The sequence below is a fragment of the Halichoeres trimaculatus genome, unplaced genomic scaffold (genome assembly GCF_033239565.1).
Source record: "Halichoeres trimaculatus isolate MK-OKI-2021-1 unplaced genomic scaffold, fHalTri1.1 fHalTri1_scaffold_5, whole genome shotgun sequence".
Classification (NCBI taxonomy): Eukaryota; Metazoa; Chordata; class Actinopteri; order Labriformes; family Labridae; genus Halichoeres; species Halichoeres trimaculatus.
This window is the reverse complement of record NW_027437183.1, coordinates 8655367-8673269: the sequence shown is the minus strand read 5'-3', so window position 1 is coordinate 8673269 and position 17903 is coordinate 8655367. Positions and strand designations below refer to the sequence as shown.

The following is a 17903-nucleotide window of genomic DNA, read 5'->3' as shown; positions in this document are numbered from 1 at the left end:
GTGATCACAAAGTAAAGCGGCTCCTGTGTCTTCTGTTCTCACCACAGCTCTCTACCTATCCCTTTATCTCACTCTTTAAAAAGAATGTTCATTTTTACTTTGAAACACAACCTGTTTGAATGTAAAGGTGTCTTTACAAATGAAGGACATGATCAAGATGTTGTGCCAAACTTTCAGAGTTGTCCTACAGAATGACTTCATGCAGCCTCTTCTTCATCTAGTTTGTATTTTTTTCCATGGCACTTCTTATAACAAAGTTCCCTTAAACTAGATTACACCAGAACAGCGATGCCAGAGACAGGTAACCTCCTTCTGTGGGACTACCTTAAAAGCTGAACTAAAAAAAACTGAGGTGCCTGAGCTTAGTTTTTTGACCCTCATTTTTACCCTCTCCCCCATTCATTTCTATTGATGGTCATTTTTGACCCAACACCAAGAGTGTGAGAAAATAGAGTAGACCAAACAAGATACTAGCCAAATCAGTAAAAAAAAAAAAAAAAATGTTTAAAACCTGTTCGGACAAAGTCATATGACCTCAAGTCAGTCGGAGCAAATTGTCTCAGTTTTTTAATGATTGAACTTTCAAATCGGTCAAATTTGACCGCAACACAACATAAGGGCTGATTAAAATAAGACATAAACTTGCTCAAATTGATCTCTATCAGTTGATCTGTATCAGTTGTGTCGAACTGTCTGTGTATGAGGAGCAGACTGCCTGCACATTAAAGACTACATGAAATGACGCTTAGTTTAAACCAACTCTCAGTGAACTATTAAGTGAGAACTGGAGTGAAAATTCCCTCACAGTGAAAACCCAAAGGTCTGAACAACACCTGAATGCACCAGTAAGGAATCACCACTAGAGGGTGCTATTTAAAAACAAAGTGAAATAATTTTAAAAATGTTTGCTGTTTTTTTTAATTGACGTGAAGGCAGAAAAAGGGGAACAGTGTGACAGACGATAGATGACAGGATGGATGAGAAAGCAGGACTGAAAGAGCACAGGTCGAAAGGAGGGGATACAGGGGCAGAGGGCAAGAAAAGATGGACAGAGGCTACTTCTTTCCTTCCTTCCTCTTCTTCTCCTCTTTTTTCTGAGCCTCCCTCCTCTCCTCCCATTTTCTTCACTTCTTTCTCCTCTTGGTTTCTCTGTCTTTTTCCTTTCCTTCTTCTCCTTCAATTTTTTTTTTTTTTAAGTTTTTGACAGAAAAGATTAGTAAAGTAGCTCTGGTGACACAATTTTGATGTGAAATGTGCATATTTAACCTCACAGTGGTCATGGTAAGGTAAGTACTGTTGGTTTTTGAAACTTGAAACCTATTTTTTTGGATTCCTTGACCCCCAAAATGTACAATATGGCACCCAATTTGTCGTTGTAGCTCTACCAGAAGCAAAGATATTGGCCCTCCAAAAATTAAAAATGGCGAATCGGCGGCCATTTTTGAAAATGTGTTGATTTCTGACACAGAGTGATCTCACTTGTGTCTTAGGATAAATGTATTTCTATGGCTCTAAGATATTTTCACACAAGGGGGGACCTTTGCATCATGACTTAAAGTAGAAAGCTAAATTTTTGGACTTAACCTCCCTACTGTAACAAAACATTACAATGCTATGTTGTTGTATTTAACCTTTTCCACTAAACACAGTGACAATGCAAATGTTACAACATTAACTATCATGATCCGTAAGGAGAAAATGGGTCTTATTTTGTCACTCAGGGTTAGCAAACATTAGCCCTGTGGTTGCCAGAGTGAAGGTCGTGAAATAAATGCCTCCAGGATAACAACCGTATCAGAGGCAGCAGATTAATTTTGGGAACACAGCATCCGTGCACAGGTAGTCTAGTTTTGATTGATTAGCCAAACCAAGCGTCTCAAGCATGTTTTTGTCAGCCTTTAGTACTGGGCCCTGGGCCCTGTTCTACGAAGCAAGTTCAGCCTAGCGAGATAGCCTTGGAGCCACCTCGCTGAACTGAGCGCGGTAGCCGGCGGTCTCGCTACACGGTTTTACGACACTGGTTATCAACCTCATAAGTGGATCCAGCTAGGCAATGAGCGCGTGCACGCATATAAGGCGGAGCCCGCTGCATCTGACCAATCAAGAACATGAAGCAGTCTGGAGCGTCAGAGCAGGCCGGAGAGAGACGGACCGCATACTTCACACAGGAGGAGCAGGAGGTGATCATGAGGAAGTATGACGAGGTGAAACATGTAATTAACGTTAAAAGCAGCACCGTCGCCGCTGCTAAAGCACGGAAGGAGTGCTGGCAGAAAATTGCTGACAGCCTAAATGTGCAAGTGTAGTGGTGTAGTGCAAAAACAAAAATCTATTGTGCCATTATCATACTGAAATTGCACTGTTCACCATGCACTTTTACTGTAACATGCAACACACTTCTTAGATGAATTTATTAATTTGTTCATTCCTATCGTGTTAACATTTTGTTTGAAGTGTTGGCATTGAAGATCTTATTACGGCATTGAGAGTTCTTCATTCCCTTTAACTACCTGTAGAAAGTATCATGTAGCCTACTACCAACCCCTCCCTGGATAACCGGTAACTTTCACAAAGGTGGTCATCCGAAAAAGAGAGTGGGTCGGGCTCTGATGTCGACAGTGGTCAGTGGGCGGGGGTTTTTATAGTCAGCGAGTTCAATCTGGAACCTAAACCTGCACCGGAGCAGGTTAGCCGTTCAGCACGTGTTGCCATGGAGACTTGCCTCGCTGAGGAGTGATCCTGTGTCGTAGAACAGGGAATCCTGAACCTATCCTCAAAGCTACCTCGCTAGGCAGTAATCCTGCTTCGTAGAACAGGGCCCTGGAGTAATACAATGACGTGCTTGCTTTTCCCACAAGATGGTGCTGTTCTGTTTTTTTTTTCTGCTGATCCCTGCAGAGATGAGGGTCATAAAGAAGCTGAAAGTGCTGCACCAAGGAGGAGAGCATCATCATTGGTTAAACCAGACATAGAGTGCTGCAAATCCTACACAACACCTAATATATTCTTTAAAATTTTATTTTCATAGTAAATAGATAAGCTTTTTTAAGTTAACATGTTTTTGTTGCAATGTCACTGTAAGATTGGGACACCCCAGGTATCCAGAGTGTATGTTTAAGTGGATGTTAGTGTGAATTTGTTGAAGGATACTGGTCATTAAAATCCACAGCACTCAACCCGGTCACAAGAGATCCATTGTTTTGCTTTTTAAGACTCTACAGACCCTGCTTGAGTAGATTTGCAGACTGATGTTTGTATTTTTACTTGTGTGAAATCTCATCCAAGTAATTTGTCTCCAATAGAATATTTCAGCACTGTTTCAACCTTTGAACTAACCCACCTTGAGGCTGAAACTAAAGACGTTCCTGCTCCAGTCTATGAATTAATTCACCAACTTTAAGAACAATAAAATAAAAAAAAAAGTGTCTTCGGCAAAAAAAAGATACTTTCAGGGTCTTAAAAATGTGTTTTATTCAGATAAAAATATCAACAATCCAATAATCCATGCACCAAAACAAACTGCTGCCTTAGAAAGTTGAGAGAAAGCAAAATGAAAATTTCAAACATGGACATCAAACTTGAACAAAGTTTCACATTTCTTTTCCTAAAACTCAAAAAACAAAACTGTTCTTGTGTTTTTTCTACCTTTATTGCCACACCCCGAGAATCTTAAAAATATATAAAAATAGCTGCAAACTGTGAAAGTGCCCTTTAACAATGGGCGAAACTCATTTTAACACCCTGAAAACATGTTGGTTTTTTTGTCAGGTGATTTGATTCGTCTTCTCATCCAGACTTTCAGAGATCCACTCTCGCTCTGTTTGTTGTTTCTCTGGCTGAAGAGGTCAAAGGTCACTCTCAGTTTTTCACACACGCTTCACTCCGTAGCAGCGCTTGCCCTTTAAGCACACAAATATTTTGATAGTTACATCACTGCTTCAAGTGAACTGAGTGACGAGAATGTTGGATTGCATAATAAGTGGTTCACGAGAAAAAGGAAGCAGTTATCCAAAGAACTGCTTTAAAAAAAAGAGAGAGAGAGAAGAAGGAGACTTTGGGCTCCTCATGCTGATAAAACGTGTTAAAAAGAGAAAATGTGTTTTAAATTTTCTGATAATTGTTTAAGATGAGGAAAAAAAGTTTGCATTTCCAATCAAATAATTTTTTTCTCACCAAAATCACACAAATCTGTTTTAAAATTGAAATTTTAGAGCAGTATTTTCAGCTGCTTTAAACCTCCCGGAGAAAAATTTTGTTTATGTTGATTTTGGCGCCCCCTCTGGACAAATTGTTTCATCTTTTTTCTTGACTGATCTTCGCTTGAATTGTGGTTTCAGCATATATTGTACAGCTAGTTTAATATCAAAAGTACCTTGTAATTGGTTTTCTTGCAGAACTTCTTCAAATGGTCCACGTGCTTCTCCACTTCTTGGACCCACACTTGGTCAGATGGAGCACAGAGCTTGTGGCCATTTCTGGTCTCCAGACTGCACCAACACAATATTCCAGGTCAAATTATGAGGTAAGTTGAATAAATAAATCACAAATCACTTCACAGGGACTAAACTTACATGGTGGCATCAACGGAGCAGCCCTGTCCACTGATCTGCTTGTGGTAATCTGCCACGGCAACTTTAGGAATGGCGTTGCCTGTGTGGACGCTCAGGCAGCAGTCCACAAGTACCTCAGCTTGGGTCACTGAAAGATAGAGAAGATAACATGTCAATCACCCTCTGTGGACTGTGAGGGGATTTAGGAGAAAACTTTTTGTCAGGGAACGTATTTGAATGGGATAAACTCCTATCATGAAAAGTATACAAAATATATTCAACATTACTTCTCCAAAGTAAAGCCAAAATAATTGGAGCACCACAAGTGGCTGAATGCGGTATAGGTCATTTTGAATGATAAAAACTCCTATCATGGACAGTATGTAAAGATATACAACATACTTCTCCAAAGTGAAACAAAAATAATTACAGCTCCCCTAGTGGCTGAATGCAGTATAGGTCATTTTGATAATATTTACTCCTATCATGGACAGTATAAAAAAATAAACAACATTACTTCTTCAAAGTGAAGCGAAAAAAATTATAGCTCCCCTAGTGGCTGAATGCAGCATAGGTCATTTTGAATGATATAAACTCCTAACATGGACAGTATAAAAAGATACACACCATTCCTTCTTCAAAGTGAAGCAAAAATAATGACAGCTCCCCTAGTGGCTGAATGTGGTATAGGTCATGAAGCTGTGTCTTCAGCTCAGACTCTGGCTTTTAGATGAGCAATATCTGAGTGCTGTTTTTTTTATGCTTCACAGTTGTACAACAGGAGGGTGTAAATATGTCTCATCCATCTTTATAAAGAGTCAGTGATTCAGAGCTATACAAGTTGATACATTATCATCTTAGCCAACAGGTCTATTACTTTTTTAATAGCCGCTCATTTATTTGTTTAGTGTCCTAAACGTTCACTCACAGCTTCATTCTGACTCTTATCTGCATTGTGTCATTGGTTCATCAGAGCTTAAAGTTAATCAGAAACAACAATGAAATGAATCACCCTGAAAGATCTCTAATGTCACCGCAGGAATCTTTTGTAAGCAATAAAGTTATCCTACTACAGCTGGCAATAAAAAGGGTCATTACAAACTTTTACAAGCACCTGCTGTAGCTGTAGAGTGTGTGTGATCACAGTAAGAGTGAACAGGTCGATACAGGTCATGGCTTGATTCACTCCATGTGCTCTGCAAACAGAGAGCTTCTTATGACATGTCCAGACTCTTATAATGTGTGTATGTATGCGCGCGTGTGTGACAGGGTGTGACTGTCTGTCACTTTTACGGCTCATTAAACACTTTAATGTTGAGGCGTTAAAACAGAAACTCTGTACTTAAAAGTTTAAGAGAGCGTATCAGGTGATATAAGCTTTATTTGTAGAGCTGCTTGAGTGAAACTTGAGTATAAATGAAGTGCAGGCTGTACTCACAATATATTGGTCAAAAATACTGAATTAAAGGTATATTTTACTCTAATTGTACTTTACTTTTTCAACCTATGGTTTTCGTGACAGTATATTAACTTTCACACTTGATTACATGCTATGGGCTTGTTGTTTCCCTTTTGTCCTCTGTACATTCTTATAACACAAATTTTGCCAGCTGTGTGAAATACTTGATTCTGATTGGTCAAAAAAACTTGGAAAAAAATTCAATTCACAAGTTGTAATGTGTTTTTTTTATTTGATTATTTAATTTATTCTAATTGTGACTGATGTTTTGCACTCCTGCTTTTAATATGTATATAGATGATGTGGTTTCCTAAATAAAAATATATATTGATCTTCTTAAGTCTGCATGCAATGAAAAAAAACAAACATCTGCTGCTTAATGCAGCTCTGCAGCTATGATGCCTTAAAAATCTATGCAAAAAATTTGAGTACAATAATATAAAACATTCATTTTATGTCTTTTTATATGGGTAATGATTGTCCCAGTAATTATCCCAGGAGAAAATTCCCAGATTTAATCATTATCAAAGGTTACATGAAGTACACTAAAAAACTAATCAGAGGCACAAAAACTCCAGAGTCATAACGTTTATGACAGAAATTCGCCTTGCCTGCTTTTGCCACCAGACAGGGATTTCCAGTTATTAGACTCAAGCTAACAGGGACCACAGAGTAAGCGCCGGAAGAGGAGGAGGAGGAGGAGAGGGAGGAGAGGGGAACTCCAGCAGCACACCTTGTATGAGACTGATTACGTAACTCCCGCAGAGTGAAGAGATGCCTTTAAAACTTAAAGCTGTCAACCAACTTTACCTGTGAGTGTTAACGCCAGGACTTCCTGTTCACTCCAGTTCAATCATTAGATTTAACGTCTGTTTACTTATTAATGTTTGTTCATTTCTTTGTTTGATTATTCCTCTCCTGCTTTAGGTACTTGTTCTCTGCTGCACTATGCAGGTACCTGCAGCACGCCTCTGTGTTTTTCTGTTGACTCTGTAAATAGTTGAACTGAGGTATTCCCCTAGAATTTTCACCTCGATAAGGGAAAAGAAGATGCCATGAGATGCACAAACTAAATAGCCACACTGTCCTTAGTGGAGCTGTTAAACTAAAGGAGAGGAAGACAGTGAGCACAGAAAAAACATCTGATTATGAGGTGAAAGCCACAGATGTGAATTAAAACCTCAAACGTAGCTCTATTATAGACCTTCCTCTTTTATTTTACTACTTCCCCTCAGGCGTCACCTTCAGGTTTCCAGATTTCCACATTCAAATCACAGACTAATTTCTTCACAGCTCAGTGTGAGGAGCTGACTTTATGTCACTGTAAGATAAGCTTTTATTATTATCTAAATCAGGCTGTAAACGTGCTGCATAGATAGGCTTTTGAAAACATTTTCTGCAGTTAGTCTTGCCCTACATGTTTTTTATCCTGAGGTTTAAAGAAAATTAATAAAACGGTAAAACAGTAAATCCTATACAGCTCAAAATCCTCAGGAAATTTGACATCCTCGAGTCTCAAATTTATTTATTTTGTTGTTGCCTGAACAGTCACCAGTCCAGATTTTTATTATTTTTTTAAGTGGATTTTGATAGAGAGGAAAGCTATAAAGTTATACATAATCTTTTTTCTTAAGCTCGGAAATTCGACACCTGAGTTTGTGGTTTGCACATTTTTTTTAACTTTGTCTCAAATATGATAATTCTGGTGCATAAAGATGAAAGAAAAATCAGCAAGAAACGCAAAATAGATTAAGAAGCAAAAAAAAGAAGAAGGATCATTTAACCATCTGCAGGATTCTGGAAATGCTACAAAAAAATAAAAATAAAATAAAATAAAATAGAAAAAAAAGAAAAGAAAACGGATGGTTGACTGACCTGTGCAGCAGCTGATGAAGAGGCAGCAAAAGATGAGCTGAGCCCACTGAGCCATGACTGGAGTCTGCGCTGGTCCTCTCGTCTGTTTAGAAGCTGATTGGCTGATGAAAAGCCGGTTCCTCCTTTCAGCACTGTCAGCGGTAGGAGATGTAAGATTTCTGCTGCTGTCCTTTGCTTTTATAACACTATCCACTAAGTTTCACTTTTGGTTTTGGACAGATCCCCCCCCCTTCCTCCCGGTCTTCTTCCTCATGTTGTTATCCATCAGCATCTGAGAGGTGTAAACACACATATGAATCACCTCCCCCCCCTTCTAAGATTTCTTTCATTGGCTCCTATTTTTATTCACCTCCTTTCTTTGAACATGCCCAGCTCTTCTCGGTAACGGGAACCATGTGTCTCACTTGGAGTCTCCTTCAGGTCATGTAGCACTTCTCCAATCTCTGAATAAACGTGTGTGTACTTGGATTCGCTCTTCAGATAACCATCAATCAGCAGGTACACATCATTAAAGTAGGGCAATAGATATATGAGTATTAACCAGGCATTTCATTTTATTCCTTCACAATCTGACAGTTTCTTTCTTGGTAACTAAAAAAAAGGCTTTTCTGTGCACTACAGGGGTTTCATATTTAACTGGCATCTGCTCCAGGAAATATGGGAGATCTGTTTCGAATCCCCTTGTGTTACTCAGAGATTTCCCAATGCCTGATTGATATCAAACTAAAACCATATGCGCTAAAAAATTTAAAAAAAAAACTCCAGTGTAAAAGTACAAAAACTGCAGTACCTCAAATGACCACCTGAGGCGCACTCCCCTTTAAGCCCCATACAACTGCCTTATGGGACAATCCAAAGAGTCCAAGATGTTTGCAGTAGAAATACCATCTTCAATTTGTGACGTCTTCATATAGGTTGAACAAATTTTTTACTGCACTGAATTTTTGCAGTTAATGATGATTCAATGTATGTTTAAAAATACATTATTTTATACAGAAAATCAGTTTAAAGTCTATGGAGGCAGTACAGAGCAATTCTGTGGCTTGATTTTGAATGCTGCATTGCTACAAACTGCAAAAACTGAAATCTTATCAAGTGTTTTTGCCTTATTATAAGTAAAAATTGTCTTATTATTCTTGATATGAGCCACATTCTACTGATCAATCCAGAAAAATGTCTTGTTTCAAGTTATTTAAAGACAAAAACGAGGTCTGAATTGCTTGTTACAAGTGAAATATATCTTTGAATAGTTCAAATGATTTCCTTGAAAATTTGTTCGAAACTAGAATCTCATTTCATTGGCAGATTTTTTTTTTTACTTGTTATAAGTAATCCAGACCTCATTTTTGTATTTAAATAACTTGAAGTAAGACGTTTTTCTGGACTGGTCAGGTGAATGTGGCTCTGATTAAGTCTAAAAAGACATTTTCTACTGAAAATAAGACAAAATCACTTGATGAGATTTCTGTTTTTATACAGTGCATCATTATGATCTAAAACTGTAATGCTGCGGCCACACCAAATGTGAACTTGCGAACTGAAACTCGTGACACTCCTGTAACGCGCCGCGTGAAAGCTCGAGTCTGGACGTTGGCCTTTTTTGACAAGCTGAGGGGTGAAAGGGTGTAAGCGCATCACTGCGCATGCGGAGTAAAGATATTATTTTCTCCTCCATCAGGTGATGGTTCCCCCTCAACCTCATCAATCAATGATGTCGTGGGTGAATGTCATCACTGATTGGCTGCCGCGGCACCGCCTCACGCGAATATGCGTTGAAAGTTCAATATTTTCTACTTGAGCGTTTAGGCGTCTGACGCCCAATCGTGCCAACGCTTAACGCGTCTTTGTATTGACTTTGTATGTGATCTCAACGCAAATTTGCGTTTGGTGTGGCCGTACCATGGCATAGACAAAAGACAAAGCTTCGAACTGTTTACCTACAGGTCTGAGGTGATTTGCACTCTCCAAAATGGAGAGCCATCATGTTTTGTGGTGACATCAGTTTGCTAAGCAGCACCTGCATGCTAAGCTCAAAGGTGGTGGCTCAAACTCAAAGTACCAGTTTTTCTAAGTGACATGAAGCATTCAGATGTGCTGTGGGGTTATTGCTCCAAACAGCTTCAGCGGGAAGCAGGAAGACACTGTGGCAGCTTGACAACAGTGTGCCAAGAGGGACACAATGGCACACAACTGGGAGAAAAAAAGTATGAATCTTGGACTTCAATTTTATACTGATTCTAGCCTTGGCGGTGACAATCAATTTTTTATGGAGCTTACCCATTCACTTTATACTCAGGCTTAAAGTTATGTTACATATGTGGCGAGAGTGGGCTGCAGCTGGCTGTATACTTGGTGTACTCTCTGCCACTTCAACTTCAGAACTTTTTGTATGAACAGCTACTTATTTAAAAGAGTATCTGTTTTATTGTGTCTCTAATCCTCAAATAAACAGGAACATTAATGTTGTTTTAATTTGAAGATGAGATTAAAGATACAGATATTACACTGCACCTTTCACAGACATTTAAAGGGATTTGTCAGTAATACTTTGCTCTGAGCACTGGTGGATAAATGTTATTTCTAAAGCAACATGTCCTCTGTTTTTGTGCACTGCTCACTCTCAATTGACCAGAAATGAATAACTTAAAAGTGAAATTACTTGCATCAGTAGTGACCCAATAGTAGTGCGCACTTTTTTGTTTATTTTGCGGCGACTTCTTTAGAAGACGCTTCAGTCACATGAAACTGATACCACCACATCAATGTCCTCTTTCTCTTCCCCCCTTGTACTGAGGAAGTTGACAGTCAGACGGTGGTTTCTTTAGTTGAAGTTTAACTTGTGTTTCACTCTAACTTGATCGGAACACATTAACTTTAATGGCTTTTTAGGGTTGCATCATCAGACACAAACAGTTTGCAAATATGCATTCACAGACTAACTTTCCTTTTCTTGTAAGGCCTTATCTCTCTGGAGTGGAAATCCCCAGCTCATGTATTTACAAGAAAAGAAATAGCTGGAGAGACAAAGAGGATTGCCTGCAGAGTAAAAACCTGGAGTCACTCCAGACACCCATTCTGGGATGATGGAGATTTGTAGCCAAGCGTGACAAGATGAGACTTGTTTTACCTTCCCTGAGGTGCCTTTTACAACTGTTTAATCAGCACCATTTGGTAGAACAAGTTTGTCTCCAACAAAAAAGATTACGGGCAGGAAAGCCGTCAGGGTGAATACATTTTTTAGATGCATGCTCGGAAAGTGCTCCTCTAGTTTTGGGGGTGGGTTTTGATGAGCCAACATAGCCCCTAATGAGCTGTGGGAAAGTCCAGAAAACACTGTTTGACTTTGAGAGCATTGTCTTTTGCCCTTCAGGACAGTCACAGTCTGTGAGCCCAGAGACACTGTTTAATTGTGAGAAGGTTAAGAGGTCAGGTCAGAGGAACTTCCTGTTCCCAAATATTAGAAAGTCTCAGCTTTCATTCTGTGTGTACTCTCATAAATGGGGGGGTCATGAGCTGAACGGATTATTGTTTGGATATTTTTTTTGCAGTACATACTGGAGAAAAGGCAAGAAGCCAATCCTGACTGGGGCTTGAATTGTTGGTTTGAAGAAAAATCAACTTTTGTAAGGCCTTATTCTAATTACACATGTTTAAATGGCTTTTCTAGAGGAGAAAACTGAATAGTGTCACAACAGCAATCAAGAAAACAAAAGTAAGAAAAGGTGTAGAAATTGCAAAAAGGTCCATTAGAAAATAGATGATGACAGCTTGTCCATCATTGTCCAGTTCAGCCAGCCTCCACCTCCACAGGGTCCAGGACTGAGCTTCTTCAGCAGTCTGTTCAGTCTCTGTCTCCTGGATCCTGTCTGCTCACAGCAGGTGAAGCTCTTCCAATGTAGCGTTGGTGTCTGGTGTTAGCTCCATTAGCCATGTCTGTGAATAGCATGATGCTACTCTGACTTCTGGTATTCTCTCTATTGCTAGCTTTGCGCAGCTAGCTTGCCCATCTTATTGGAGATAGATCTTACTTTCCCAATAACGTTGGATTGAAGGACAGGTTGATGTCGTCACTTCTTAGCTCACACCTGAGAACCAGCACGTCGTCCTCACCTCCTCCTCCTCACCTTGTGGAAAACATCAGGCCTTGCACCAGTTAGCACTGACATGTTACAGGCTGCTAACAGCTGATTTCACATGTAAACAATGCAGCCATGGTTACATGTAGGATCTCCAGACAAACACAGGAGAACAAGTAGTAAATATATTACTGAAGACATAGAAGACATGAAAAAGCCCAGTGAGGAGCCCTGTAAGGGTCAAATGGAAAAAAATGAAGTTATTGGAGAAAACGCATAGGATGGTTTTTCCAGAAGAGAAAAAATATACAGTGCGCTCTTTAGTCTTAAACCAGAAAAAATCAGTGCCTTAAAAGGTTCAACAGGAAAATATGTAATCAATGTTTCTTTTAGTGGAGAAAACATAACTTTTTATAGGAGAAAACTCTATGAATGGCTTTTCTAATGGAGAAAACTCAAGCTCCTTGTTCATCTTATCTAACCTTAGGAGCCTCCACTGCTTCCTTCAGGACTATCCCAAAACACCCGACACTCTGATGCATAAAAATGATGAAAACACCTTTACGGATTTGGAAAAAGAGTCAGGTTGCTCTTTTAATGGAGAAAATACTGATTAAGGGCCCTCTGTGGCACCCATATGATTGAGAAAATACAATGAAGGGCCCAAAAATGTATTTTCAGTGAGGAAAAAGGATTCAGGTCATGGTGTTGTGCTCTTTCAATGGAGCAAATGTTGACTTTTAGTTTGGTTTGATCAGCTCAGGTCAGCTCAATTTGATAGAACGTGACTAACAAGATCTTTTAAAGGAGAAAATGAGCTCCAGACATCCAGTAGAATAAATGATGTAATATATCACACAAAATCCCCTAGATACAATAAGATCCTGGCGTCACTGCTTTTTATCACACTAATGGGGCCAAAGAGCTCTGATGTTTTTGAACTCCCCCTCAATCAGCTGGAGTTTACAGCTGATCTGCCTGTTACTTTACAAGTGTGTTGTAAAATACTGTTAATCATTAAAAGCAGACACAATGCATAAAAATGCTCGGCTTTACAATGAGCATAACCTTCTTTGGCTTTCCTCCTCTGTGATTGGCCTGGTAAGATTATTTATAAGTGTAGAATAACAGTATAAAAAGTGGTTTAACAAAACTCAGTGTTTGTTTACAAAAAGATGATTTTAAAAGATGTTTCAAACACACAGAAAAGTGATTTTTTTAAAACCTCATAACTTGTGTTTTGTATTTAAAGGTCCCATATTCTGCAAAAACCACTTTATATAGGTCTTTTTTTTAAATTTGTGGGCCTTTGGCTTTCCTCCCAGCCCACAAAATGTGATATTTAATGACAAAACCTGTACTTAGTAGTGCTTGTGAATGTAAAATCCTGACCTAAAACGAGCTGTTTGGATTTTGGGGATTTGTCGACGTCAGCGATTCCCTTTTTTTTTTTGACCAATCAGGAGCAAGTCTGACCTGATTGGTCTACCGCAGCAGATACCCCCAAATGGAAACCCCTCCCCACCAACTCCTCTCCCTGCTGCTGGAGAGAAATCTCTCCAGCAGAGGGGAGAAGAATGCCAAAGTTGAAGAGCCATCACTGCTCTGTTTCGGGCTGTAAACAGCCACACAGTTCCATGCACAAGCTTCCCATCTCGGAAGAAGACAAGATTAAGTGGCTGGAGTTCATTTATGAGCGAAATGTGCCAGCTACACTCAGTAAAACTGTGCATGTGTGTGCTAGTCACTTCATGGTCGACTGATTTTCCAACTTTGGACAGTACAACAGAGGGCTAGTGAATAGACTGGTCCTGAATCCAGGGGCATTAACAACCATCCACCAACAAACCTCAGACCCTGGAAATGTGAGTATTTTAAATGCTGTGTGCTGTGGAGCAGGTGTAAGAGCTTTTCCTCAGTGTCCCCCTGTCTGTGTTAGCTTCAGGATGCTAACTTTGGCTGCGGTTAGCCTGTTGTTTTATAGCCTGTAATGTTATGGTAAACGAGCTTCGCTGATTTTTAAACGTTGTGCACTCGGAGCTCATGGCGCCGCTCTCAGTGACGCTGGAGAGCGGAGTGTATCAGCGGTGGCTCATTTACATATGAAGGTCACGCCCACTAAATCAGAGCGTTCTGAACAGAGGGGCTATGAGAGCCTGGAAACAATGCTGCTGTGCTTGGTTTATTGGCTTTTGGGACCAAAACATGTTACTACCATTTCATGAAGACATCAATGATCCATATTAAACTTCAGAAAAGGAGCATAATATGGGAGCTTAAAAAGTGTAAAAGGCAACAATAGTAAATGACTTCCTGCAAAAAATCAATTCAAACAAACATCTTACTCCCATACCTGTCAGGATGATTGAGGAAAAGGATTTCACATTTATTCCTTTGGTAGTTGGTGTATTTGTATAAATTTCTCTGTGGCTCAACACCAAATAACATCTGACATGTCTGTGATATATGAACCCACTAGGATACTGAGAACATCTGGTGTGGCTCAGTGACTGTCCCTGGAGTCAAAACAAAACATCAAGAAACAGGGTTTTGTTATTATAGTACAGCACAGACCTGGAATAACCTCCAGGATGACATTAGATGAATCACTGCCCAGAACCCTTTTTTAAACAACATGTTTTATTGTTACTCTCTTCTTGAGATTGTACCAAAACTTGAGTGGCACACTTAATCCACGCTTACAGATTTAGATTTAGACACGCTTCAGCTGCAGTTGTTCGTATCAGGTGTTCAGCTTCATGAGTAACAGCGGTGAGTCACGTAACCACAGGTGAGAAACCACAGAATGACTTTACACTTTTACTTATGACTCTGTGGGTAACAGAATACCAACACACTAACCTCTTTGCTCCTCTACAAAATACAACCACATGACAAGTTTCTCATGTTATCGACTGAGTAACATTTAATATTCTAATCATAGGAGCGTATTTAAAGAGTCTTGTAGCGTGCGGTCTAAACAGTGACGCCGATAGAGGGTGCTCTTATCAGCTGTTAACACAAAGTTTACTGTCTACATCTACTTCTTTATTTCACTTTGATGTGTTTGGTTTCACCTGATTTTTTTTGTTGTTGTTGTTGTTGTTGTTGTTGTTTAGATTTGACTAGTTTTATATGTCTATCTTTATTTTCTTTTTTGTTTACCTCAAATTTTGATCAATGTTGTTTTTTTCTGGTATTTAATTCATTAAACTGGCTCATTAAGTACTGCAAATAGTGCTGCAAATCTTTTTGTAATTTGCACTCTTCATGTAAAACCCTTCAGTAAACAGTTTTCCAAAGCAAAGTAAATTGTTTTTTTTTTCACGATTGCTTAAAAAAAGAACATTTATCAAGTTTTTATCTCTTCAAAAACTTTATATCAACAGCAGTGAAAGCCAGAATGCAGCGCTTTGACATTTTTTTGTATAAAAAGATGACATGGACTTGAAGTTATTTATTAATATTTCAAACTTTATTACAAAAAGCTTTTAACAACAGTTTGGACACAGTTTATCTTTACATTTTCAACAAAGTATGACTTTTAAAGCACTGAAACTTGAGAACTGAACAGCAGTTTAGGCAAGATTCTGCAAAAATTACATAAACCACCAGAAAGTGTCACAAAAAATACACATAAAAAAGTTTTACTTTTACACACATGAACGGTTAAACTGAATCTCTACAAATTATTCACTCACAAGACAAAATGTTCCCAGGATTGAAAATTACACAATGAAAATGAAAAAGAAACATGAAGGACTGCTCTATGATTGGCTGTCACATATATTTCATCATCTTGATAATCTCACACATCTGATATTTTCAGATTTTCTCCAAATTCAGCAGCATTACACAGTTTTTCTGAGGCTCTGACTTCTGTCTTCAGCTCACATTTTGTCCAGTTTTCTCAGAGTCCTCCTCTCTACGCCTGCAGAAGAAAAGATGAATAATCAACAGATGGAAGGTGACAGATTTAAAGCTGCAGGTGATCACAGGAGGGGCTCTGACTTACCTGTTGTGCTTTCTTTTCCAGATGCCTGATGGTTTTCCTCACCCATGCTTCCTCACTGGGGTGGGAGATGCAGAGGATCACTCCTTTCTTTGTCTCAAACCTGGAAAGCAGGTCAGAAAAGAAATAATTAGAAAAGGTTGCAGGACACTGGGTAGCACAAATCCTCACATTTATCCAAGAATTTTATACATTGATATTTAACATGTGGTTGTACTCACACTGTAGCTCCAATGTCACACCCCTTGCCGGCCTCCTGAATCCTGTGGTCTGCGATAATTTGGATTGGTACACGTTTTGAAGAGGTGGTTAAGCAGCAATCAATGGGAACCTCAGCTGTAGGAAGAAAACAAGATGTTTTAGCTTTTCATCATCCATCATCATCAGGTTAAATCTCTGCTAACGTGGATTAAGAATGTATCTTACCTGCAGAAAATTCAACACAGACGACTCCCAGCAGGAGCAGAGCTGCAATGAGACGAGGGGCCATGACTCTGTCTGTCTGTCTGTCTGTCGGTCTCAGCTCGGGTTGAAGCTTTCAGCGAGTGTCTTCAGGAGAGTGAAGTTGCTGCTGTGAGGAGCCGATCACTGCTGTATTTATACAACAGGAGTGAAAGTGAAAGTTATCAGTTCTCAATTACTGGAAGATGTTTTGGCACAGCCCACCTGTAAACCCGCTCTATTGCCTCTACACTCCTCTTCCTTTTGGTGGCTGCCAAAGTCCTCCTGTGTTTTCCCCCGAGGCAGATCTTTATCAGGGCACAGAGATTTTTCTCACTCTGCACAGAGTTCATACATGCACGACATCAAGGCTGTTCATTCTTTATCACACATTCAAATCTACTTAACGCTGAGTGTATTTTCATTATGTGCAGCAGTTTCCAGTATTTTCCAACTTCTGCCATCAAACTCCTGTGTGACATTCCTGTGTGAGGGGTACCCCATGGCTCAAGTCTTGGCCTGCTTTTCTTCCCATGAATGCCGCCGTTTGGGAAAATGATCAGTGGAGAAAAAGCCTCACAATACAAAGTTCAGCACCCTCATACTAGTTCACCTTTATGAATGGGTTTGGATCCAGTTCCTCTTTTCAAGGGGAATCAGCAATAGCTGCAAGTAAACTGGAAGTGATCGGACTGACACACAGCGTATCATGTGACATGTGGCGTTGTTAAAGAAAATGTAAACAGACAGAAACAAAATACATCATGTAGTTTCTTTAAACCAGCCAAAGAGCAGAAAAGGCTACTCAGACAGAAGTTCTTCGTGGCCATCTTATTGATCCAGCTGCCTTTTCATACAAATGTAAGTTTCTTGTTGTAGTATTGTGGGTTTGAACAGGATTTGATGTTAAACACTAGCATGCAAGTGCCTCACTGCTTGTCCAGGACTACAGGGTTAAACCGTGTTACAGTTTACAGTTTCAATTAGCAGACACTTTTGTCCAAAGCGACCTACAACACAAGCAAGAATTTAGACAGAAGGAAACCTAGTTGGTGCTACAAAGTGCTACAAGTTATTCCGCTGCAGGTGCTGCCATTAAGTGCAGATTTTTTTATTATTTTTTTTATTTTTAATTTTTTTTATTATTTTATAATATTTTATTTTATTTTATTTCATTTTATTTTATTTTATTTTATTTTATTTTTTGGGGGTTCTTACAATAGTCAACAAGTCAACAAACCACAATTAACTGCTGCAACAGTATACCTCAATCTTCAACAACATTCAGTAGTAGTGCTGAAAAATCTATAAGAGCTGAGTCTTAGACCTACTGACTCATTCTACCCCTGAGAGCAAAGAGGAGAAGGGTCAGATTAAGTTCCTAGGTGTTCCCTGAACAGATGAGTTTTCAGACATCTCTTAAAAGTAGAAAGGGACTCTGCGGATCATATAGAGTTAGGTAATACATTCTACCATTTGGGCTCGTGGGG

At 39.3% G+C, this 17903-nt stretch overlaps 2 protein-coding genes across 2 annotated transcripts; both read right to left on the bottom strand.

Annotated features, from left to right (window-relative positions):
* Nucleotides 1–3615: 3615 nt before the first annotated feature.
* Nucleotides 3616–8017, bottom strand: ccl19a.1 (chemokine (C-C motif) ligand 19a, tandem duplicate 1). The gene is made up of 4 exons (XM_074670940.1): nt 7885–8017; nt 4572–4698; nt 4373–4487; nt 3616–3899 (listed from the first exon to the last, which is right to left on the bottom strand). Exons 1-4 carry the CDS (start codon nt 7937–7939, stop codon nt 3867–3869), a joined length of 330 nt encoding a protein of 109 aa, XP_074527041.1. The 5' UTR covers nt 7940–8017; the 3' UTR covers nt 3616–3866.
* Nucleotides 8018–15551: 7534 nt separating this feature from the next.
* On the bottom strand, nt 15552–16532 carry LOC141790870 (monocyte chemotactic protein 1B-like). The gene is made up of 4 exons (XM_074671011.1): nt 16399–16532; nt 16194–16308; nt 15976–16075; nt 15552–15891 (listed from the first exon to the last, which is right to left on the bottom strand). The coding sequence occupies exons 1-4, from the start codon at nt 16460–16462 to the stop codon at nt 15886–15888; spliced, it is 285 nt and encodes a 94-aa protein (XP_074527112.1). The 5' UTR covers nt 16463–16532; the 3' UTR covers nt 15552–15885.
* Nucleotides 16533–17903: the final 1371 nt, after the last annotated feature.